This window comes from Rhea pennata, chromosome 1 (genome assembly GCF_028389875.1).
Source record: "Rhea pennata isolate bPtePen1 chromosome 1, bPtePen1.pri, whole genome shotgun sequence".
Classification (NCBI taxonomy): Eukaryota; Metazoa; Chordata; class Aves; order Rheiformes; family Rheidae; genus Rhea; species Rhea pennata.
This window is the reverse complement of record NC_084663.1, coordinates 16,038,929-16,065,751: the sequence shown is the minus strand read 5'-3', so window position 1 is coordinate 16,065,751 and position 26,823 is coordinate 16,038,929. Positions and strand designations below refer to the sequence as shown.

At 38.2% G+C, this 26,823-nt stretch overlaps 1 protein-coding gene across 4 annotated transcripts; it reads right to left on the bottom strand.

Annotated features, from left to right (window-relative positions):
- Positions 1-248: 248 nt before the first annotated feature.
- ERGIC2 (ERGIC and golgi 2) lies at positions 249-26,823 on the bottom strand. 4 transcript variants are annotated; one of them, XM_062582397.1, is made up of 15 exons: positions 23,776-23,902; positions 22,123-22,357; positions 21,332-21,474; positions 17,890-17,998; positions 16,477-16,523; positions 15,232-15,302; positions 14,067-14,107; positions 12,794-12,895; positions 11,319-11,414; positions 9,627-9,682; positions 8,681-8,779; positions 7,325-7,422; positions 3,726-3,888; positions 2,842-2,921; positions 249-2,095 (listed from the first exon to the last, which is right to left on the bottom strand). In XM_062582397.1, exons 3-15 carry the CDS (start codon positions 21,435-21,437, stop codon positions 2,030-2,032), a joined length of 1,134 nt encoding a protein of 377 aa, XP_062438381.1. In that variant the 5' UTR covers positions 21,438-21,474; positions 22,123-22,357; positions 23,776-23,902; the 3' UTR covers positions 249-2,029. The 4 variants fall into 4 exon arrangements, with proteins under 4 accessions (XP_062438381.1, XP_062438391.1, XP_062438372.1 ...); XM_062582407.1 differs by lacking the exons at positions 22,123-22,357; positions 23,776-23,902 and adding an exon at positions 26,788-26,823; XM_062582388.1 differs by lacking the exon at positions 22,123-22,357.

Genomic DNA, 26,823 nt, shown 5'->3' with positions numbered 1-26,823 from the left:
TTATGTGAGATTAGAAAACAACATTTAAGTTCTGGTACAGAAAGTCAACTGAGATCAAAAGTCAGCTGAGCTCAGAATCTCCCACCAGTACAGTCTGTTCCAGGTAGGTAAGAAACAAGCATTAGGGCAAAGCCTAAAGCAAATCCAGTATAGGCATAAGTAGGAAAGAAAATTCAGCTGGAAACGGCAAAGAAGAGGGAACCAAGGATTTACAGCTTCTGATTTTCTCGCTCACTGAAGACAAAAAGTCTGTTTTCCAAGTTGCTGGAGTTTAATTAGTGTTATAAAAAGACAAAAACTAGGAGAAAAATTCAGACTCCTAGAACAGAAAAACACCAAATCTGACTGTCAGCCCTTAGGACCTGGCTTCCTTGAACTTCAGTCTTTCCCAATAGTCAAACATTTCCCACACTTTATTTAATAGTATTTCATGTAATTTCTCAGTTCAGGAAGCCCTTTGCTTTTCACAGCAAATCAGCTAAATTACTTACAGCGTTCTCACCACTAAGACCCAAGTGCCTTAAAATGTACGTTAAAAAAAGTCAGCAAAATCTGACAATGCCACAGAAACTTTTATTTTTCCATAGTTAGTGTCCTTGTTCTCAATTGTAATATTCATTCCATGGTGAGTAAGGCCAGAGTCAGTATAATCTCCTTATATATATATAATCAGTTTTGTTGAGAAGGAATCATACCTTTTTTTTTTGGACTCTGGTGGAGTAACAACAATAAAGGGATGTTCCTCAGTTTCTCAAAGCACCTTCTGTATTAATAGCATTAATTCTCAGCAGCATATTTACAATATAAAACTGATATTGCTCTTTTCATTTATTTTTTTTACAAAAAACTTCATGAACAATAATGATTGACTTTACAGATCCCTCACCATCTATCTGCAGCAGAATGAATCAGATTCCCTGCAGTCACTACTGCCTGGAGGTCAACTCCAGCATTCCCTGCCTGGGCTAGCAGACTTCCCCATTGGCTTGAATTCTTTGTTTCTACAGTATTTAGCTGAACCAAAGCAAGGTAGTTTCTTGATCTTTTCCCTTCCCATCTCCAGGATTTGCATACGATCGCTTACATAGCAGCAGCAGGGGTGCAACAAAAGTTGTCTCAAAGCACCCTCCGTACTAAAGAAAGAGGCATGGAAAGAAACGCCCTGATCTTTTGCTAGGGAGTCTTGCCCTATGTCAAAAGCATGGTCAAATGCCGTCTTGAAAAGACTTCTTATTTCAGCTCAAAAGCATAGTGTCTGGCACAATGTGGTTCATTCTCAAAGAAGCTTCGGGCACTTCCATAATGAACACCAGAGTAATATTCTGTTTGCCATGTAACTGTGCAAAAACACAGAGGAACTCCCACGCTCTGCACTGGTTCCTGCACTAGGCAATGGTGGAACTTGAGAGGCAGCGGCTGCAACCAATATTATGGCTTGGGCTCCATCTTACTCCCTGAGTTCTCCCTCCTCTCTTTTTCAAGATTTTCTAGAATCTCTCCCCACGTCTCAGAGTATCTTAGTGCCTACCTCCCACCAGTACAAAGAACAAGACAACCCAATCCCTGGCCCGAGTCTGTACATCTAAGAAAACACCAGCTTTATTAGTTACTGTCACTCTTTGCCTGCTGTCTGGCCCTTCCATGCGTCCCGCTTACATACACGCTCTTGTTCTCACTGTAGTCTGCTAGCCTTCCTAGGCTCTGAAACAAGCTCACTAAGCAGATGCTTCAGTGGTTGATGGCAGTCATCACAAAGATACTCAGCTTCAACACGAATACTGTATTGGCAGGAATGCTCCTTTAATCTCCAGAAGATGGTCCACCTCAGTCTGACAAACTCCTATGAACTCCATGTGCACTTAAAAAGACAAAAGGTCACACAAATTGTTTTGTTGGTTTTTCTTTTAGAGGCTTGATTTTTTTGCTGCCCATTAGCACTGTCTCAACATATTGCACAATGTTTTCCTTATTATTAGAAAAAAAAACTCTTCTGTATCAGGCGTAAAGAAAAAATTTTCCTCAGGAGGCGCTAATGTGTACTATTGTCTGTTATTAGAGGTAAGTGGTTGCTTGTGTGGCCATCAGGCAGCGGGACCTAGTCAGACAAAAAATAAAGGGTTATTAATGACTTGTTCAGGAAGCGAACTCTACCCTGTCTCTCTCCCCAACACATTTCCTTATTCTTCAATTTTTCCTGCAAGTTTTTGGCCTGGTCTCACAAACAAAAATTATATATATGCTTGCCTTCCCTCCTCTCCTTCTACTCACTTAACCTTGCCAGCTGGCAAACTTCAACCAAATTTGAAGAGACGGCAGAAGTCTTAAAGACATTTAATAGAAAAAAATAAAAATAAAATCAAGTGATTGCTAGAGGAGCAATCCTATAATGCCCAATAGAGGGAAAGGTAAAGACTACTTGGCTTCTGTTTGGTGCAAAGTAGCCTGAAGCAAATCCAACACTGAAATGCTGCCATGCATAGTGCCTCTTCTGCAGTCAGCAGGCCAAACAGAAGAGCATGTGAGGGAGTGGGACAAGGCCTGAAAAAACAAGGAATTTTTGTAGCAACATGAAAACAAAAGGAATATTGCAAAGATAATGGAGGGAATGTAGCAAAGAAAGATGAAAGAGACTTGGTTTCATTAATTCAGCTTCTTAGGGAGAACACCTTTCTTCCTTATGTGTTAGGTTTCCTGACTGTTTTTAAAAGTTGCTCAATCTCTGCTCATGTGAAGGGGGGAGTTATTGTAAGTATCAAACTGGACTGCAACTGCAGAATCTTATCATCCATCCCCAGGTAGTGTACCACTTATTTAATACTTATAAAATGTAGTTTTTCTTACTGATGTAGATCTGTAAGAGCCCAGTCTGAAACGGCAAAAAATAACTTCTGCTACAAATCTTCCAAAGCCATGTAAAATTCCTGCATTATCAAACAAAAATTTAAATTGTCACAAGACTACAGAAAGATGACAGCAAAACTATCCAATACTTAAACATGATGCAGTGCAGTAAACCACTACGTAAACACAGAGAAATTAAGATTAGAAAAAAAAAGCATCAGGGAAAGAATATCTTCTAACATATTTTGAAGTGCACCAACAGAAGTGTGGGGGAAAAAAAAAAAAGCTATCCAAACAAATATCAGACCCTCTCCATGGCTTTTACAGGTGAAAATACATTCTGTGGGTCAAAAATATATAATTTGAACTCTTTTCAAGTGAAAATCAAGGTAATAAATAAATTGTAAGCAGGATTCCCTATTGTGCCTTAACTAGTAAGTGAATCATGCCTTTTCAACTTAGTTTTTGTCCTTTGAGGACCAAATTCTACAGGTTACACGAGTTAAAAAAAGGAAAATCTTCCCAGTGACTTCAGACTGAAATTTTATCTTAAATTTTGAAACTGGTTTAGCACAACTATAACTATCCTAACTATAGGAAATGTACAGAGTATCAAAAGGCAGTATAACTCCTTGTTCTTCCAGAAGTAAACAAATTATACTATAGTTATCAAAAAGGACACAGCAAGTACTCTCCAGAAACAGCACACTGGGACACCAAAAATGAAGATTTTTCATTGTTTCGTACAGCAAACAGAACTTTCTTTATCCTATAATTTGCTAGAAGTCATTTATTAAGTAGTATTAAGTCAATTTACACATAATATAATCATAGTGATCAAAAGAATTCTAACAGAAAATATGACATAAAGCACTGACAGTTACCTGTAGTTGAAAAAATCCCCCCAATAATGCCACAAAGCCTCACTAAAAACTGCCAAAAAGGCATGTGTTCTTCTGTCACTGTCACCATAAGTGAACTGATGTCATATTTCATGAATATTCCTGACACTCCATGGCTGCCAGCTGCATGGTTAATTACTCTTTCCTGGGAGGAAGGCAGGAGAGAAGGGAGAGAAACACACATTACTCATACAGAAATCACAAAAAAACCCCTCAATTTTAACAGATGTGTTGATGTCTAACACTGAATGTGTTGATGTCTAACACTGACAAAACAGCTGTTTGACAACAGAGGAACATCAAGATAACTTTGGCTAATACCTTCCAACCTCACCCCCACCCCAACACACCCACCCACTCCACAAAAAAAGTAATCATGAAATAACTCATTTCCCCAGCCACTGGATTCTGCTCTATATATCTTTGTTCTCTAACATGCTCTGGTACTATCCCCTCAAGATTAACCTATATGGTCCTTTAAACAAGCATGTTTATAACAAGGTTATTTTTGGTATCCACAAAGCTGAGCAAGGCACAAGTAAGTACCATCTCCCCACCTTGTACACCAGCTCCAGTGAGGAAAAGTTGATGTTCTTGCACCTAAGAAACCAAAGATTTCCCTGCTTAGAGTTCTGTAGTTGTTGGAGAAGGAGTCCAGAGGGAAGACTAGGGAAAAAGGTAAGGGCTATGGTCTTGGTCTAGCCCATAAATTCAAGAAAAGTGCACCAAGTCTTCATACTTAATGCACTGCTACTAATCACACTGAAGTTGTTGAATGGCCTCAGTTAATGGCAGTTTTTGAGAAGAAGCATAGATATCTACCTATAGCATCTGAGACTCCTTAAGCCTCATCCTCTTTCTCCTTCCTTGAAGCTTATCTTTAGAATGGTCTACCACAGAGGATTCAGTTGCTGGCTCTTAAAACCATTAGGGAAGATCCTGAACTAGACTACACAGTCAGAAGCTCAAGTGAAATTAGCCTAATGCAACTTTTTGCTCACTACATACTAACACATGTGCCAAAATCAAAAGGACAGCACGGGGTGGACAGAAAGGACAGGGTGGACAGAAAGAAGCCCATAAAAGTTTATCCAGGTTTCTAAGTCTTAAAATTTCTGTGGTATGAAGACTGAAGCCCAGTTATCAAGTACCTCTTTCCAAATTTTTGTCTGAAATGACCTGACAGGTAACAGTTACAGAGCAAAGAATACATAAAAACAGCAATCAACTCCCACAGCTAAACAGATCAGACTCTAGTTCTAATCTGTTCTCTGAAATCCTTCCATCCTCACTTTTACAGTTTCTTCTAATTTGGGGGGTGGGAAAGGCTAGAGGACCCCAAAGTAAAGAATGTGGCTGCTATAAGCCTGTACTTAAATTTTTTTTTTCAAGACAAAAATCCAATCCCTAGTTTCTTTCAAGTTTGCTATCATTTGATTGTTAGGGAGAGCTGTTGATAAATGCACTGTCAGGTAAGCCTTGCTGAGGCAAGGGCAGACAGAAAAGAACCTAATTCATTGAAGACATGTCTAATAAGAATAGAAAAGACAGGTGAGCAAAACTGAACAGAAAGGCAACATATCACAGTTCCATTTCATCTAGTTTTTAAACACACTCTGTACACAGGAAATATACAGAATACAGGTTAAAAAAAAAAAAAAGAAAGAAAGAAAAAGACTACCACTTCAGGAAATACAGATTGGGCAACTCTTCCACAGTCAGCTAACATAGACATAAACCATATTGTTGCCTTTGCTATCTAATCGAAGTAATTTGATGTCAAAATATTATATCATTTATGATACTAGCCACACAAACTTTGTATAATCCCTTCTCCTCAGACCTTTTTGGTCTACTTCTAGATTCTAGTGCTGCAGACTTAATTGCTGAAAGTATCTGAGGTATTTGATACAGGGTTAGCTGTCAGGGAAGCCTTGCCAAAATTAAATCCTTTTAACATAGCTAAACACAGTATCCCAAATATGAACAGTAGTCGAGATTATTCTGATCACATCTTCCAAGCTCTGCTTCCCAGTATGCTGCCCACTGGCAATTAAGCCTTCCTGCAATCAAGTTTTAGCCATGGCTAGCTGACTACCTTTTTTCAAGCTCTGAACATGTGCCTATTCTGATACAATAAAGACAGTCGATGACTATCTGCTCTTAATAGCCTTTACCAGTTACCTGCTGAACAAGTGAACCTACCATTCTACTTCCATTACTCACAAGCTTTTTCCCTGGGCAGCTTGTGATCGTGTTGATCTTTCAAACAAAATGAATCCTTAACAAAAAACGAAAGAGCTAATCATTCCCCACTGTAACTGCACAGTTAACCTACAGAAACCATCTTTACAGCAGAAGGAAAGAAAAGATGCAATATGGAATGAGATGGGGAGTTGAAGACATACAGAAATTTAAGGAGTACTTTAGCTGGGAGAGATTGTTCGAAGCAAACAAATGAAGCACACTGCTAGACCAGTAGGAGAACGGTATATATCTTGCCTTATGAAACCCTTGTTCACTCCTCTCCTTACTCCAACTTATATGAATTCCAAGAGCAATTACTTGTCTGCATGTCCCTGCTTGAACACCAAGACATCTTCTCTTACTTCCTCTAGCAGTCTATAAGTGCAGCATGGAATTGTGAGGAAATACAGATTTTTATCCCTCTGAGAACACTATAAACTGTATTACAGTAAACTGCCATCCTAATATATTAATATCCTTTCAAGCAAGGCTTCCTCCTTACCTCTCACTTTAGCTGTTCTTTTTAATTAAGTTTTTTGCAAAGTTTTTTCTCTAGCTTATGAATAAAAGATCAAAACAGAGATCAGTGTCTAGAAACGATGAGGCACCTAAGTGGTACATATTACAAGGCCTTTTTCTTATTTGCATCAGTCAAAACTGGGACCTTACGATTTGGCCATGTACTACATTGCAATAATTACATGCTTCCTTTATCGATTCAGAATTAAAAATCTCTCTAAGTATAGAAGTGGAAGCTCACCTGCCTAGAGGCTAATTAAAGTACAGCAAAAGCAAAACAAGACAGGTGAGAAGGAGACAAAAAAAAAAGAGAGAGAGAGATGCTTTCTGTGTGCTTATTTTTTTCATACCTACCACCTTTGCTTCTATCATTCAAACACTCCACAACCAAGTTCGTCTCATTCAAGTGAACTGGGTTTTTTTGTTTTGCTTCCCGAATGGGTAAAGAAGCTAGAAGTAGATTAAACATTTGTAATGCTACACACAAGAGCACAGATCTATAATTGATCGATCTTCTTCCTCCACTATTAACATTTAGTGAAGCAATAATGACTAGATACCTATCATTAATTCTAATATCAGAGTCTAGATATATGGATGCAAGACACTAATACAAGAAGTTAGCATGTTTCAACAAGCATAGGGTATTTTACTATCAGTATTACAGTCTTTACAAATGAATCCTGCGCACTTCAATAATCTAAGGAGTCTCTGTTCATGCCTGAGTTTTCAGAAGCAAGGTAGAATTTAGTCTCAATTTTCAAATCTGAAATTTTGTTAAGAACACTACTAGATTTTTTCTTATTTCTACTCACCCTTTCTGTCACTGAAAACTGATGTGTTTCTGCTGAAATTTTGTATGTTTGGAGTTTGGTTGGCACAACTGTGATAAAATATTGGAACATCTGGTTGTCTAAAATAAAACAAATCTGACTGTTGAATTAAGTACAGAGTAAAAGACCATTTGACTCGTATTTGCAAAGAAGTCAAACAAGTACTGTTTAAAATAAAGTTAATCAACTAAGTCGTTTACACTAGAGACATTCTTCAAGGAGTCCCAGCATCACCACAACTACTTCAGCATCATCTGCAGGAACAAGGTTAGTTTCCAAAGGCAAAACCTACATCACATACTTACTCGGACAGACATTTATACTTTACTTGTGTAACAAAAAAAGTTCACTGAAGTCAGACTGCTCAATGCTTAAAATGAAATTTGCAGAGAGATTCTTCCAGGGGACTGGAATGAACAAGTTTAAGACTCTCATATTTGAAATAATACATACTGCCAAAGGCAGGTCTATCTTGACAGTGTTTTGATTAGATTTTAGCCACTGAATTGTGTAGACAATGCTGGAAGTCCTTCTAAACTGGTTACGGTTTCTCTCTTGATTAGACAGACTTCTAGAGAATTCTTCTAAAGCAATCAGCACATTTATGCATTTATGATTACTTTCTCTTCATTCAACACTTTAACAGAACAAAGACACATAAACTGAAGCAATTTATTCCAAATACACAAAGTCAGAGTTGAATCTGTGAGCATTACAATTGCATTCTGGCTGGAACAGCCAACAGACCAACTGTCTTTGAAATAGCAGTAGTTTTTGAAGGTTGTGAATCACTTGCAGGAGGAATGGAAAAAGCTATAGGGTAAGGCATAGGTGTCTTTTTCTATGTGAAGTAGGTTACTATAGTCTTTTATTTATACATCAGGAAACAAGGCAATACACAAACCCTTCCTGTAGCCCTCTCGCAACATGCAACAGGGAAGTGGCAAACTAGATTCAGGTGTAGAATCTGACTCCCGATGCTATATTTGTAACCAATTCACTAGACTTTTTGTTCCTTTTATGACAATTATGGGATCTATGAATCTCCATTTTAGCACAGAGCTGCAAAATTCTTCATTTTTTTCCCAAACATACTGTTACTTCAACAAGTCTCTAAGAAACCGCAAATGAACTTCAGCAAAACAGTGAAGGACAGCAGTATCAGTATTAAAAATAAACTGCCCATCTAAGATGCCATGTAGGTAACTGAACAATGCACTGACTGCTACCAAATTTATCAAAGCTTGCTATTTGTAAATCACAGCATTTGTGAAACATAACAGTATTTTCAAGGTAATAAATGGAACACTATAGAATACAAAAATACACAATACTTACGATCTGATGCAATTTTTTCTGTTCCATCCAAAGGATTAATAATTCCTGGAATAAGCTCTCCAAATGACAAATGATCTATTCTGTGTGAGAAGTTATAGGCTGAAAGACAATATAGAGGAATGAAACAAAGTTTTTAAACAAAATATGAAATTCTGCATCTTTCTCAGAGAAAAAAAAACACTCATTTCTCATATTAGGAAATATCAGTTAGAGTACTTCAAACACCACTGATGTGCATTTCATTAGATTTGTACTTTGAATATATCCATAAATCCACGTGCATGTTTCAAGCAAAACTCATATCAAGAATATTTAACAGAAGAGTTCAATTTCCATACAAAAGATATTCTAAAACAAAATATACATGTATTTGAACCAAAATAGGAACTAAAGAGTTCAAGTTTCATGACAAAAAAAAAATAATTCTAGCTAGTCAAACACTGAAGTTACTCTACAACTCAGGTTCTTGTAACTTAAGGGTATAAGAAAGACTAAAATTTTATAAATTAAATATACAGAGGAAGCATGAGGGAATTACAAAGTTATTAAATATATCTTTGCAAAATCAGGAAATATAAATTCAACAATATTATACACTTATGTTAATGTAAATTTATCTGCAGATACTTGGAAGTTTAACCAATTGAACACCAATGTCAGGAATGTCACAAGGTATCTGCGTTATAATAAAATATATCTGAAATTCTTATGATATCATTACCATAGAAGCAACCAAAACATTTGATAGTGTTAAATGTATGAAAAAGGTTAAGTCACTGCTAAATTCTAGCACCTTGAAAATTACTCTCCACTGTCTTCTGCAATGAAATTCTCCAGCTAGAATATCTCTATAGCAGAAATCCAACCTACACTTAACATACAAATCAGAAGACAGCAGGCTGAAAGAAACAATACTGGTTCACATAAAGATGCTAGAAGAACTTACACTCATGGCTCACAAGGGCTGCTAGGTGTGCATGGCCTCGAGGGTGCGGTATTGCCCTAAAGAAAGCAAAATATTCTATGAAACACTTACTTAATGAGCCCACATACGAAGACACAGTTTTCATAAAGACGACCAGGTGGAAAAGTTTCCCCATTTATTTCATCAAATACTTCTTTACGTATATGACATTTTCATTACTGCTGAGTATAGACAGGCTGAGTGACATGGTACAGAGACATCAGACTCATGAAAATCCTCTTACACAAAACCAGTAACTTGTACTTTTAGAAATGCCAAAAAACATGTGAAACCAGGAGGAGAGCTATTAAGCTCTATGACAAGAAAAACTGCAAAGCTGCTCAAGTGATTAATGTAAACTTAGCTTTCTTAGTCATAGAGCAAATACAGTGATCTGTACTTTATACTTGCTGTATGACTAAGCAAATTAACTTCAGGTCTGGACACTTGCTTACAGTTCTGTGCAGAAAGTACAATGCAGAGGCTGTTACTAGCAAGAGGAAAATAAAAAAGAGCAACTCTGCCTGGAAAGTGTCAGTCACCCTTCATTCCCACCACTCAATAATGCAAGAAACTTTCCCTCAAGTTAAATTCAACTCTTAAGTCGCTAACAAATGCATGCAAGTTTTGGACAGACAGACAGTGGAGTAAAAACACCATCAGTCAATAGGGTACTACAGTAAGTTACCAAGCAGTCATCCTAATAAGGTCAGCAATACCACCATTCCAAAAAAAATGCCAGAAGAGAAAGGGCAACATGTTTAGTAAAAGTACAGATATGATGATGAGCAAAAGGAAGCAAAGGGAAGCCAAGGGATTAATTCAGTACTACAGATCTTAGAGACCAGATAAAAGTGATGGTGATACAGTTGTAAGGTTAAAGTAACCAAGTTTGAAAACTACTTAATAAGTTGGACATCTAGGGGCAAATAAGAGAGGAGATATAACCCCAGATAAAAGGGACATTTGGAGAAATGCCCACAGACAGCAGGTGGAATTGCATGTGGAAACTGGAAAGCATAGATTACATGCAAACATCTCTAAGGGAGAGATCAGACAGGATGATGAGGAACAATATAAAAGAAATATACTGATGCTGAAAGAGGAGACAGAAAGGCAAATGAGGACAGCAGATCTGGAGAGCATAGAGGGAAAAAAAGTTAATAAAAATTTGTATGCTGTGTATAACCAATATCATTGTAGATGCATATCAGAAAGCCTCTCAAATTAAGACGAACAGGCATTTAGGTCCCCAATTATGATTCTGGAACTATGATATCTCAGCAGTGAAAAGAGGCATATCTACACCTTAGCTGTGTTAGTTAACTGTGTCCTAACAGAAAGGAAGATAGCTTGGACAGGCCCAAAGAACGGAGGCAAGTACAAGCAGTCTACTCCATGCCATACATTTACAAAGGACCAATTTTCAAGGGTTTTCATCTCATAAGACATTGGAATTCACTACAACTACACTGCATACAAAAAGAAAGAACTTGTTTTAATAACTCACAAAGAAGAAAAACTGCATGAAAAATACTATTAACCACGTGTGTGAGAAGATTAATAAAAAACAACAAAAAACCATTAATATAAAAGTGTAATGAATACACATAGTACATGCATGTATATGTAATGGTCAACTTTTTTTATTTCCAGAAATTGAACAGAACATACTTGCCCACAGTTATGTGAAAGTTTCCTGCCACTTTATTGACATAGAGATGACCATGAATTCTGCATGCATCTGGAGACTGTAATGAATTATCTTCCCTGTACGGAAACCAAAAAAGTGTACTTAGAAAATATTTACTAACAGAAGTAGAACTACATTTCTTTTTCCTGACATAAAGATATAGCATTATCATCCACCCCTCCTCATCATACCCTCCTTGAACACTAGCAAAAATAGTTTTCAATATTTAATTTTTAATAAGTCTGCCTCTTCACACACTTCTTGGGGTGTCCACAACCCACATCAGACTTCCATACCTGCTCTTCAGAAGGAAAGGAAAAAAAACTGCTAAACATGCCTCAAGTATAAATAGCAACTCAAATTCTGCATTCGCAAGTGTCACAAAGGCAGTGAATGAGGATTTAATCAGTCTGAATACATCAATTAAATGGCGGGGAGGGATTCAAAAATCAAACTATTTTTGAGCCCTCTTCAGCCTCGCCTTTGAAAGAAAGATTATATTTAGTCCTCAAACAAGAATACTACAACATGGAAAGTACATTAGCATTTTTGGTAGCATTTTTCTATTTACATTTTCTTTTGCTTTTTAAAGCAGAAAGGAATTTCAGCTTCTATGTGGAAAGCATTTTCTCTGAAAGAAATCACATAACATCTAGGTTCAGGTAGAACAAGCTTTCTGTGCATTAGTCTCTCAGTATTTTGTGTGTGCACAGTTGAAACAAAGCGAAAATAGCAAGGTTTCTCAGCACAATTTTAACATCGCTATCTCAAAACAGGGCATTTATTGATAAAATATTTTTATTCAAAGACTGATTCTTTAAAAACTGAAAAACTAAGTCACTGCTAAAAAATGTTTCTTTTTTAACTGCTGGATGATAACATTCTTTTATTTAAAGAAGACTATTTAGCATTGCTTTGGCATTACTAATTCACATAAGAAAGGAAGTATCAGATAAAACAGGCATATGTATTTTATAAAATAAATAAAACTGTAAACACTCATCAGGTTGGAAACCCCAGAACAAGAGCTTCCCCCCCCCACCATAAAACAAGAGCTCTTCAAAACAAGCATGAAAAATAATCTTTTAAAATGTGTAGGTTCTGCTTAAAAAACGATATAAAATAAATTATGCCTAGGTATTACACAAATACAGAAAAAAATAACATTTGTTAACCTAAAAGTAACCTTTTTGTCCAGAAATACATAAGTACCTCGAATTTATCAATTGATAAAACCTAATTCAGAAACGTCATGGCTTTTCCAACATCCATGAAAAACAAGTAAAGCTTTAATATAAGAATTTTGGGTTCTGGATATCAGAAGCAATGAAAAGGCAGTTAGGTCTTTCTTCCTTAAAAATATTTTCTTTGGGGGGGGGAAAAAAAGAACATAATCATAATAAAATGTTAAGTCTAATTAAATGGGGCAGGGAGGAATACACCAACCTGTCCTTACCGTGGTGGCAGTGCTGTTGAAGCACTTTTAAAAGCACTTTTGAATATCACATCTTGAAGAGAGTGTTCTTCCTGCAGCCTATTCTGAATTAACTGCAACATCCTGAAGATTATACAGAAAAGCGTGAAAGTATGCAACAGTGAAACTAAAAAAAAATTAATTTGACAATTAATTATCAGCCACAGTTACAGTTTTTAAACAGTGAAGTCAGCAAAACTGCATGTCAGTATTAGAAGCATTGCATTGAACTTCGGTAATATTTTATACAATTCTAAAATAAATCAATGCAAATATAACTCAAGCTCTGAGGTTCAGGACAGTGTATTACAAAAATATTAACACTACACAGACTCCCAAATGAGCTTCAGGTTTTGCTACAGGGCTATCAATATACGGATCAAACACATAACTGAGTTTTTAATGAGTTAACTCAATTTAATGAGTGACTATGTCAACTGAGTTATATGGAAGAGATTGAAACTTACTTGTTTTTGCACCATGGTTTGGTACTATGGTTCAGCTTTGCGATTAGATGTCAAGCTACTCTGTCACACATTCACACCCACAAATAAAACTTGTGTTACCTAACATTTACTTGGAACCAGAAGCTAATATTTATGATTCCATGTATATACATCTTGGCTTCCAACTGCATGACCTCATTCCACAAATAAGTCCAAACCCAATGCAGGAACTCTTATCAAACTCTTTTATTAGAGCAGTTTAGAGGCCTTACATAAAAGCACGTGGGCATTTATACGTCCAGTATTGTCTAAAACAGTACAATGAAGCATTTCTCAGTATTCTTGGTAGATCTTTAAAGAATTTTTTGGAACAATATAGTTCAAATAGTAACACGTTTATCCGTTGAAGTGTGTAACTCTGGTAAACAAAGTTTATATTCATCTCATGACAGCAAATGAACAGATTTATATAGGGGGAAAAATGTTACTGTACACAAAGTTTGAACCAAGCCCCAAATGTGTTACTACTGGTTAATTACAAAAGCCTAAGAACACAGTATTTTATTTTAAAAAAAATTACATTGAGACAATTTATTCATAACAGAGATCTAAAATGATGAGAAAAGTAAAGTGAATTAATTTCTTTTCAATGGTTTGCACTCTTAAATTAAAAGCAGGACATGTCAAACCCCAGACATAGGTCTGTCATGTAACTCTGGAGTACCTCAAAGTCATTTCCAGTACAAATAAATGTAAACAAACCACTGTCCAAACTACAGGCATATCAGTGCTTTAGAATTATCTGTTACCTTTGCCACTCTTTTTGTTGGGGGCTGAGATCAAACACTACCTGAAACAAAAGTAACATATCTAATAAAACACACTGTCAGGAATCATCCATCTATGAAACGCAGAAGAGAATCACGAAGGGATTATAAATAATATCACACACTCAGGTTCAAGAAAGGACTTTGCACTTCAAATAATATATATAGTGTTAAATGTATTGTAAATTCTGATTATCTCCCAATTTTTTTCATTTGTTTACATTTATAACTTCAGTCTCTTTTCCTAGAGCTCTTGTAACTTGCATTAGCACTCTCTCCCTTTCTAACCTTTGACTAATATGGACTAGAAGAAGCAGTGAGTAATTTAATTCTCAATGATGTAATATATATACACGGTTTTGACGCAAGCAGCCACGATGAAAAGAGCAGCGGAGCAGTCTTTGAGAGACAAGTATCCAGGTGCAGTTTGTTGATTTCTAGGGTCATCCCTCGTTAAGCACTTCTGTACCACAAGCTACCAGAAAACTTATACTTGAGTCCGTACAAGATTATTACCAGCAACACTGCGTGCTGAATTCAAGGCTATATATCAATTAACACTGAGGTTCTCCAAAACAGTTAATTCAATTACAATAAATGCTCAAACTTACCCAGAGCTACAGCCAAAAAGAGACTAACTTCTAAGATTAAGAATCATCTAATTCAAGATGCAAGTGGTAATATTCAGCAGCAACAGCATAGTAGAAATGAAGGTTCAGAAGAAAAGAGGAGATGTTCCAAGGAAATAAAACCAAACAAGTTCCTTCCCCATTCCAAACAATCCTTTCCCTTCAGCCACCAACTCTTGCTAACACATAGACATGACATGAATAGGAATAGGGGAGTAAGAATTATTTCTCAATAAGGTTCAGTTATTACTGTTGAACTTACATCCTCTGTTATGTTTTCTGCAAATGATAAAGCACTTTCATTCAGTATAATTATTTCAAAGCATATGGTTTTACTTTAAGAGCATAGTCTTATATATGTCCATAGCCTTTAGTTTGTAATATAGAAATTAAAACTTAGGGAGGTTCTGTGTAGCCCAAATGCGGAAAAAAAATACAAACAAGCAAACCAACCCAGCAGTGTATCACATCAAATAAAAAGCAATATCTTTTTAAATAAAGAGGCAGAATAAACTTACCGGTTCATAGATTAGCCCATCTGCAGAGGCAACCATTGTTTCTGCTAAATCCAGAACATCAGCCCCAACATCTATTTCAAACAGAGAAACAAATATTCAGAGGCATATAGATGCCTATAAACAAAAAGAATATTGAAATCAAATTTCAAAGCACTCTTTAAACTCAGAAGTAAAGCTTCAAATAAATTACAGTGGAAATCTATTTTCTCTGTTAACAAAGTCCTAGTCAACAGAGAAACAAATCTGGCAAGTTGATTAGTATTTTAAAAAATCAGGTGAAAAAAAAAATCCATCTCCAAAATCCCAGAATATTACTTTTCAATATAGCAAACTTCAAAATACCATGGATTGATGCACAGTTACACGACAAAAATTTCTACTAGTTACAATATTTCCTCACTGATGTAACACTTTCAGAGATGTTATATGATCCATAAACATACACGATTTCTATGATCTGTTATGTGCAGTTAAATAACTTTTTACCTATTTCACAAGAACTGAATCTAAACCAAGACAAGTCAAAGAAGAGGGTAAAGCTTTATTTCTCATAATTTTAAAAAAAAAAAAAGGATTTTCAAACTTTCTGATGCTAACTGGAAGAGAATTTAAACAAATACATTTTAAAAAAAGAGATGACTTGTGAATTAATACTCATGAGACAAATATAAGCGCTGTACAATTAATACGAGGTTTAATGTAGTCAGAAAAAAGATACTTTAAATTTTGCTTTCATGTCTGATAAAAGCAGTATTCTCTCTCTGTCTCTCAAGAGAACCAGAACTATTGCATATGAATAATGATTCATTACTAAATTCTGTCAATCGTAAGTGTTCCCTTTCAGTGGGAAGGCATACATATGTTCATCCAGAGAATAAAATTACTTGATAGTTCAAATACCATTAAGCAGCACACCAGATTAGTATTTGCCAAATTCACGATTGTGAGAATCTGGCCTGAAGATTAGCTGTGTCTCACAACAAGCTTTTAGATTATTCCAGCTACAGAGAGACTGGAACAACAAATCATTTTCTTGTTGACAGGCAAGCTGAAGTTCTGTGAGATGTGTATAAGACAGCATAAATACTTTTTTCAAATCTCATACAAATTTCTTTCATTCAATAAGACATATAAAGATACATTATGTTATCGAGATCAGAAGAAATTTCACTGTTAAAATACTTAAATATCTAATCGTATTGCAAATAAAAGCTTTTTTTAAACTTTCACTGATAGAATACTTACATTGACACCTCATGGCAACTGTAATATCAATATTGATTCTTAATTTACTGGAAAAGAAAAGAGGCAAAAAGGTAATAAGTACCACCACATAAACATATCAAGGTTACTAGAATTCTCAGCTTATTTACAGAAATATATTTGAAGGACAAGATTTATACCAGCAGGTAAAACATGAGTCATTTAAAATTTGGTGAACTGAAATAGTTTTAATTGTTAAAACAGTGACTATGTATGAAACATGAGTTAAAAGCATTGGATTTCTAGATTACTCTGTTGAATTTTAAAGTAAAATTCATAACTTGTTGAAATAATACTAGTCCAAGAGTTTGGCAGTCTCTTATCAAGAGGAAATGGTTTTTCAATAACATTTACATGTAATTTTTTCTTGCAACTGTAACAGTGCACTGAATACCACAGAATTCAGTGGATCAGGACAACACAGAAGTTACAAATCTGAAACTATAAGTATCTGAGCACCTTCCTCTTGGTACATTCTTAAGACGGCCCATTCTATTCCCTAATCAGAATCCTCAAAAAGAGCAGCGACATTCAGGGTCAGGCAAAGAAGCAGCTGAATTCATATTCCAGAAAACACTGCCATCTAATAAAGACTGCTGTTTTTGCTAGCACCACTTCTTCAAAAAATCTTTTCACAAAACTTGTTTTAGTGATGCTTCTCCCTTACATTTCTCTCATTCTGTATTTTTTTTTCCTAATAACAGGAACTTTTAGTATTTCTGGTATACAAGACAGCCAATTAATATACACATATTTAGCTTGTTACCATAGCAACTAGCTAACCAGAGCTTTTAAAGTTATTTCAATGCAAGAAGTGTGATATTTTAGAAGCACTCAGTATACAATATTCCCATTAAGGAAATGCTTCACCTTAATGCTTCCATTAAGGCTTCACCTCAGGAAGAAAGGCAAACACTATCCAGACAAGCACATGAAACCAAGGGCAAATGTATCAGTTTTGGTGGCCAGAAGAGAACAGTAGCAACCTCTAGATAATCCACTCAAAATTCTGAGTGCTTAAGATTCACCTCTGGCAGTATAACATATAATAGCAATATATTATCTGTATGAACTAGGAAAAGACTCATACAAACATATCTGATGTGGAATTACATATTAAAATGGCTTCTGGATGTCAGTAAATAATTCTTCACAGGTCTCCTTTGTCAACATGCCCATCCTGTTTTGATTTCCACACGGCAGAAGCATCTGTTTCTTTTTCAGAGATTCCAGAAGAAACCCAAATCAACCAACAAAAGAGAAGTTAAGTTCCTTTACTATTTCTTTTTCAAATTCGACCACTAATTGCTTGCAACACGTACGAACATTTAAAAAATGTTTTTTCCTGAAAGGCAAACAACAAACTTTCAAAGAATTACAGTAAGTAAAAATTACCTAGTAAAATCCTTGTCTACTTCATATTCATATTTCATCCATGTGTCCCGATACACCATAAACTCCATTATAGTCAGGAAAGCTATAGCCGTAAATGCTATTAGAGAAACTGAGGGTCAAAATTGGCGGGGGGGGGGGGGGGGAGAGAAAGAGAGAGTTAGATAGCAGAAAATACTATTCAGAAGTATGAGAAAATTCTAACATTCCAGCATCTGAGTATTATTGGTAAAATAATGGTATCTTTAATTCGTTTATAAATCCATAAGCTGCTCATAAAAAAGGAGTTCTCATATCTACAGTATTTGCTTTTACACAGAAGGGCTGAAAGATTAAGTCCTAATTTCTCAAGTGCCACTGACATAACACCAGCTGTGCTCTCAGTCAACTTAATAGACCTTTCCTTGCCAGGCACAATGATTTTTTTCTCTTCGTAGGAGGGCACTGGCAAGACGATATGTACTTCATCAGTACTGCTTCTCTTTCAAATACTGAAATAGAGTAACACAACCTTCCCACCTATTTTATTCATAAAGATTCCCTGAAAATATGCTACCCAGGTGTTTAGCCTTCTCCTAAAGATCTTGCATACTATATAGCCAGCAGCAAAGATATGACATTTCATTAAAGTGGTGAAAGACTGGCTCTCAAGAATAAACCAAGACCTCTCACATAGTAAATGCCATGTTTTCAGTATGTAGTTAAGAGGTTCTATTTAATTAGAAATAGCTTAGATAAAACGCCTTCACCCTAGTTAAATCAGCTTAAGACTACTTCAAGAAATACCTTTACATCAAGAAAAGTCTTTTTACATTAAGTACAGCCCAATACTAGAATAACAGGGAGGTTATAAAATTCCCATCATGGAGGCTTTAAGAACAGGTTAGATCCTCCCGAGTAAAACAAGATGCAGACAAATCACTGTCAGAGATGGTCTAGGCAAACTTAATTCTAACTTCAAACATGAAGGAAGGAGTAGGTGCATCTTAAAGTCCCTTCAAGCCTCCAATTCTCAACAATCTGAGTTTTTAACTACAAATTTTGTATCTAGTTTCAGAGACAAGAAAATAGCAAACAGAAATAACACGCATTATATTCACTGTTCAGTTATAAAGGTGCCCTTATGATGTTACTTGTGCATAGCAACACAGTCAGAACTGCCAACCCCAATATTTAGAACAATTCCCTATGGAGATAAGTGATGTGTAGCTATCCATTCTACCAACAGCTGAGGAAATAAAAGAACTAATTTGAAATTATCTTCAAGAAAATTAAATGGTATGTTCTAGTGCTAAATGTGTCTTACATATCTCCAAAGCAGCCTGTCTATCATGCTTACAAAGTTCTTTATGTGTAGGGAAGATCATCCCACTGTACTTAGAGCCAGAAACATAGTAAACAGTTGTATAGAGGCATGTACTATGCACCTTTTATTAAATCTTGGCTTTAAGTTGAAAAAACTTCAGTTACGCAGCGCTGTATTGATTTTCACAGTTTATTGATAACAATTGCTTTCTGCCTGCATTCTATGGATTATTTCTATGGACTGTGAAAGTCAGCTTGAGAAAAACAAGCTTGTTGTTGATAGGCTCCAATTCTTTACAAAATGGTCTTCAACCCATGGGTGACAGAAGGGGAATAGTGCTACAATTCTACAGCCCTGTAAGATCAGAAAAGCAGTCACTGATTGTGGTCAAGCCAGTAACATTTCAAGTCAGAGAATTCACTTGAATGCCATATAAGTTTTATATATACACATGTATAAACTTCTCTATCAATTTACTTTTGGAGCCCTGGTGGCCAGACTCATCCCAGCTAAGCAATGTAACAGCTGAAGCCACACTACCAAAAGCCACCAGGAAATGACTTAGTGAGTAGTTGCTGCTTTGGGGGTAATTCTAAGCAAATGTATCAGTGAATCTGAGTAAGAAAACAGAGAATTAGAATTTCAGAAGTCATCCTTTTGTGAAGGCTTTGCCAGCTTGACAGCACAAGTCAAAAGTCTAAAAGTACAAAAATCAGTGTGTTTGAGAGTCTGATTTTTCTTTTGCAATGGAGTTCTAAGACACAGTCTGAAAATAGAATGTATGTTTCCATCCCTACCATGCCAAAAAATAAGGCTGACGCTTTATTTCTGAGTGAAGCAGGAATATTATATTCTATGTCATTACAGAATTTGAACAACAGATCCTATACTGTCATTCATAATGCTATTGGGATAGCTGGACAAAGAACTCTCAAGTACCTTGTGATCCTGAGACAGCCTTAAGGCACCATTCACCAAAGTGAAGTTCTCACAAAGGATAGTGCCATACTAAAAAACAGAATTCTTAAGCATTTCTTTCTTTCTGTGAATTACAATGTAAGAAGCAACTCACTAGCTTTCTCAAGAACTTTCTTTTTACATTAGTAAAAGGTTATTTGATCAGTTCTTAAAGGTTATTTTATGTACAATAAGCCTTTAAACATTAATGGTGCAATTCAGGAAACAAAGCAAAACAACAGATACTTGTAACATTTACTTCTACACTACAAACAGTGTAATGACTTCAGCGGCTTATTTGTTGATTGCAATTGCTTCTTGCACTATTTATTCCACTGAATTTCAAACCTAATCGTACATAAGATTTTTGTTCTGCAGTTCAAACTAACAGCTAGCAGTTATATACCTAACTGCAAACAATTCCCATACTCCAACAGGTAAAGTCACTATTTCTGGATCAAGTCACCTCTTATCCAGCCAAACTAGAGGCACAATTTTCTGGCCAGATATAATTGAAAAGGCACCTTTTACAGCTACAGAGTTTTGACAGAATCTCAAGTGACTACTAAGGACAGCTTAAGCACACACCCTGGAATAAACAACTGTCTAGTTCTTCAAAGAGCTTCCCTTATTCGCTTAAAGTCTACTGTATCCTGAAGATAAAAAGTTGTAGAGCTGCTTTTCCTCCTGGTGCTGAACTTGGCCAGCTCTCACATACCTCAGGAGAAAGTTTTTTTCCCCTCTTATACAAAGTATAGTGCTGAATGCTATCTGCCTTTCAGGCCATGCTGTTAGTGTCTCACTCACAAGCTTTGTACAGTGAAAAGAATGAGGCTTAGTAGAACTCCACAAACACAGAGTTTTACTATGGCTTTAGCACAATGTGCTTCACTTGTAAATGTTTAGATATGTTTACAGTGCACATTTACATTGGTTTGAGTCTTACTTGTTGTAGACAAAATCTCACTTAAGATGATTGTACTCTGCCTAACAGAAGATAATATGTCGTCATCTGCAAGAGATCAGCTCCGTCAGACCATAAAAGTAATCAAGATATCAACCATATTTTCAAACCAACACAGATGCCTGTCTTCTTCCTATTGAAATTTCTATTGCTAGAATAGCATGCTAGACTGAGTCAACAGCCAACATGAATCATGCCAGCAACTCAGTAAGGCCTACCTGTGCCTCCGCTCGCTGAAGTCTCTACATAGCTTTCAGGAACCTTTGGGAAGGCGTCCAATTCTTTCATCAAATTCAGGGTCTTCTTCCGATTCAGTCGCCTCATCTTCAGCACACTCCTCCACTTCTTCGGTCATATATTCCTTCCGATGCAAGAATAAGTGGTTGTGATTAAGAGGTACAAATAATACTGCTCACACCTAAAACCAACTAACCATAATCACAAACCTCAAACTGCACAGCCTAGAGCACAATCATAAGGAAATGAAAGCCTAAGAAAGGGTTTTTCTGGAACACATGCTATATGGTCATTTTTGCTTCAAAAAAATCCATTAAAATTGGACTGTACACTGCTGCTTAAATTCCAGCCATATACAGCACATCTACTCTGGAATTACTCTGATGCATTTCTTTCTCAATTAAATTGCTATTGCTATTGGATATACTGAATTTTAAATTAAAAAACAAACAAACAAACTGTTCTGAAGTAAGCTTGCTAAACAGACTCAACAATGCCTGGAAGTCATTGACTTAGTAGCAAACATCTAATACACTACAAACTCAGGAGGTTTTCAAAACTGCTCCACAATTCTTTATTCAGCCAGGGTGGGCTACATGCTAAAGGCAAATATATATTCTACGCTAAAGGAAAAATGTGCATTTTGAATATTTACTTTTTCAGACCTTTATGATAATACTAAAATTAGGTTTAGTTTAGTTTTTATACACACACACACACACATATATAAATGCCCCCCAAAGCAAATTAAGCATCAAATCCTAGTTCCAACCTTCAGAATCCTTTTGTTGTCCACAAAAGTGATCTCTGTTCCACTCAAAGAGGTCACTAATACATTAAACAGCACGATGCCCAGAGAAGCAGTCTGTCCAGGAAATAGTCTTAAACTGTTTCCAAATCATGCGAATGTGCTCACAACCTTGCCATGCCAGTATGTTGCGTTTTAACAAGTTGGCACTGCTGTTTTCCTTCTGAAGAAATGCTGCACTTTGCTGAGAATTCTGAAGCTAGAGAAAACCATTTGATCATCATACACTTACTGTATTCTGAGAATAGGTCTTACTATTAGCCCCTATTTAATGATACCAAGACAGGCAAGCTAATCTACACTCTTGACATGTGAGAAGCTCCTCATCAGCATCTTGTAGAGAAGTCTATTAATTACTCTCCCCCATTCTAGAAGCATGTTATTCCTCTGGCATGACCCAGAGAAATTACTCAAGAAGTATTCCCTTTTCTGCCCCTCCCTGATGCTAAACAGACTTTGCTATTGTAAAATAACAAAGAAATAGGCTTTACTAGAAATGGAAGTTCACACATGAAAAATCACAATCTAAGTCCACAGCTTCCTCACTGCACAGAATTACTCCAAACCTCAGTGCAAATATACAGACCTTGCACTTGTTTAAAAAGTGAAAAATAATAGCAAGGCAGAATTTTCTTTAAAATACTTCATTTGTTCTCCTACTATTTGGCAGTAACAGTCAAATCAGCCTGTATAGACAAACAAAATAATGTTCTGTAGGCTGCACAAGATCAAAGAAAATGCAGCTAAAGCAGTCAGAGAAGACTGAGTTTTGTAACAGATGTTTGGTTATATAGCACTTAAAAAAAATAGTCCTAACCTTATTACCCTGTGTAACTGTTTCAGTAAGTTCTCCCAACTCCACTCAAAGAAGTTTACAGAAAAGCAGAAAAAGATACTGTAAGTGGTTGCCTGCTATCCAAGACAGGACTGAATCATTTATTAACATTTTGCATAAGCATGTTTTCTCTGCAGTTACACAAATAGGAACATGCTTAAAGAAGCAATTCAGAGAAAGTTTGCTTCTCTAATACTTAGAAAATTTGAGAGTGCTTCACTAGGGAACTTTCTGAATCATTCTGTACCAATGGGCATGTGGATTCTTCTAATTTAGCTAAAAACACCTCATTTATTCATGAGTTGCTTTAATCCCAAGCATACAGACTCACTTCCCATTAGAAACTAGGAGACATCTCTGCCTTGTTCTCCGTCCTGCCCACCTCAGCACACATGCCTCAGAAACTCCAAGTATACCGTCTGTACGGTATCGCTAGGGAAGCAACGCGCAGGAACCCGTCATCGTCACGCAGGGAAGAAAGTTATCGCAGCAAGGAGAAGCGACGCATCGCAGGGGCCGCTCCAAACCCCGCCGGCAGCGGTGCGCCAGCCCGGCCGCCCCCAGCACCCCGGGCCGCTCTCGCCGCGCTGCGCGGGGGCGGCTGCCGGAGGCAGAGCCGCCGCTCCGGGCCTGCCGGCGCGGCGCAGCGCGGCCGCCGCCGGCCGCACAGCGCGCTCGGCCCCCGGCAGCAGGCCGCGCTGCCGCCGCGGGGAGGCCGGGGCGGCGGCGGCCCGGAGCGGGAGCGGGCGGGGGGGCAGGCCGCGCCGCGCGCCCTCCCTCACCTCTACCCCTCGCTTCTCTCGCCGTCCCTCAGCACGGCGGGGCGGGTCGGGCCTGCGAGGAGGCGGGAGCCGCAACGCGCTGCTCGGCGCCCGCCCCGCTCAGCATGGCCGCGCGCGTGGCCCCAGAGCGGCGGGCGGCGAGGGCGCGCTCCGCCGCCGACGCCCCGGCGCCGGCAGGCACAGGGCCGACGGGAGTCCCGCCCGCCTCCGCGCATGCGCGACCCCCCCCAACCCAAACCCGCGCGCGCGCGCCTGCGCAGGCGGCCGCGCGCCGGGGCCGCCGCGTGCCGCGGCTAACGGCTGAGGCGCGTGGGGCGCCGCCGGCTTCAGCCGGGCTCGCGCTGTGGGACGCGCTGCGCGCCGGCTCGGCGGCAGATCCTTCAGGTTACTGACGCGCCCAGGAGCCCAAGTGCCTTCCTGCCGCGTTAGGCTAAAAAGCCACCATAATAGTAATATATAACAGAAGGAAGACAGTAATCCACAGTGCAGAAAGCAGGTATCAAGAAGAATTTTGTGAAATCGAGAATCACTGCAATGAATTATCATTTAGAGAAAAGGGATGTAGGCCAAGTATCTTTAAAAGCGAACTAGAAACAGCACTAATTACCTTGTTTGAGGTGGTAATACTGTCTCAATACACTATGGGTCTACAGCTATAAACAAAGGCAAGATTTGAAGAGAGGTGATATTTTGTATTAGACTAGTGTAAGGAAAGAAACTAGTAATGGCAAAACAAAACAAAAGAAACACAGAAGATCTGAGGGTCACAGATCAGTCTTCCGACCTCGGCGGGGGTGAGGAGTGCTGATTTATGCCTGAAAGCTTGTCTGCTTTTTTCACTCTGTTGGTTGACCTAAGAAGAAGATACGACCTCTCACCACAAACCTTTCCTCCTTAGTGGCCCAAATGTTTTTATCTCCAGACTTTTCCTCACAGTTGCAGCGACTCATTCTCTTCTACTCCAGTGTCCTCTGTAGTCATTTACAACTGTGCTGCTACCAAAACGGACTTCCAAAGTCAAATATAATGTGGTTACAACTAGTTCACCCTACTGTCACAGTGTCCACAAGTTCATGAGCAGCTGAGCCTATCAACTTCTACAGCCAAAAGGGGAGATCTCAGACAGATTTTAGGAGGCGGTAACATCTTATTCAACATTCAAATAGCTTCAAAGAAATGTGCAGTATGCAACATTTCAACAAAACTCAAAATCATTATACCAAAGGTTATGACATCTCTACAGCAAAATAGAGAAAGATTGAAGACCAGTATTTTCCTATAGCAGGACAAGCAAGTACAACTGATACATACACAGAAAAGGCGTACGGAGAAACACTCGGAAAGAGATGAGCTTCATAGTCTGAACACAGATTTTTTTTTTACCGCTTTAGAAAGAAAAAGTAGATCTATGAAAAAAGAATCTCAGCCTGTATGCCAAAGTATGTACAGTTTGCAGAAGACAACTGAGTTTTTCTTGGTATTCACAGCATTTGAAAAAGACAGGAATCTAGAAATGATACAGGAATATGAAATATGAACAGACACAAAGAGCAAATTTTGCTTTTTAGCAGTAAGCAGACACTGGATCCAGAAGATGAGACAAAGCAACACACTTACATTCTCCCTCATTTCCAATCAATCTGTTTTGATCAATCTGGCAACTAGGATAATAACTGGACAGCTTTAGAAAGAGGATGGGATAATGATACTACAAGAGACAAATAACTGGGCCAAAAATAAGTTTATCTGTGCATTTGTTCAAAATCAGAAACAACAGCAAGCAGCTTTAGCTACAGCTCTTAAAGCTCTTATGTCCACATGCCAATGGTTGTAAAGTATCATTCTGCAGCCAGGGATTTTGCTAGCTAAGCTGTCTTTTCCCTTGAAATGCTCTCAACACTGAGGGCTGGAAGGAGCAACTGGCAGACCTGGTTATTAGCTGTGCATCAGAGATGCTCAGCAGATGTTCCCGCACACTGTAAAGCAAAGCAATCCATTCTGCTCACAGCCAAAAAGGGGTTTTGGCATTACTGCTCAACACCACATTGAGATGCCTCTTTGAGAAAAGGAGTACCATGAGACAAAACTGCTTGCAGCTTTGCACCATTAAGGTCAAATTTTTAACTACAGAGGTCTCTGTAGAATTTTAAGGGAAAAAATAAGTAAACATTATTTGGAATTTTTTAAAATAGAGAAAATTATATAATGATAACTCATTATCATTATATCCTGCTACTATATATTGGGCTGTGCTAACTCAAAATCACACTGCCCATATTGCATTCCCGACCTATCACAGTAGTCCTTCCTTTGGGCACCTGTGTGCTTATTTTATGCTTTCCTGATCACGCCTCTGTATGGTGACAGCCTATCAGCATCTGCCAAATTACCTTCAGGAGCCCCTTTCTAAAGGGAACGGAGAAGGAAGAGGAAGTCCGGCTGTCAGGTGCAAACCGCATAGGTACAGCATGCTCCAGGCAAAGGACTGCTCCTTAGCTACTGTTCTGTACTGATGTATTTCACTATAATATTTAACAAGATCGCAAAACACTTCTAGACCTGAGCTCGGTCATGTATACAAAAATACAACTGCCTTGCCAAACAAACAGCGCTTAATACTGAAGTTTTGCAAAGTCCCTTGATGTGTGCCAAGAGGGGAAAACCCCGTAAGATGTCTCAGAGCTGTACGGTTTAGCAAACCACAAATGAACCAGGAGAGGAAAAAAAAAAAAAAAAAAAAAAAAAACCCAAACCACCAACCCCGCTCTTCCCCGAGCGCACCGCACTACCAAGCCCGTTTGCTATCGCAGACAGTAACAGGCAGGCGGCACCAAACAGCAGGAGCGAAGGTGAACGCGCCGACCTCCCCACGCGCGCACCGGCACGCTCCCGCGTTAGCGCGCGGCAAGCCGCGCAGCCGCAGCCGCGGGCCGCCGCGGAGGGGCTTCGCCCGCCGCCGGGCGGCGCGGCAGCGCACGGGGCCGCGGGGAGCCCGGGGGAGCAGGCGCTTACCGGAGCGCCGAGGGGTCGAGGCGGCATTGGGAGAGG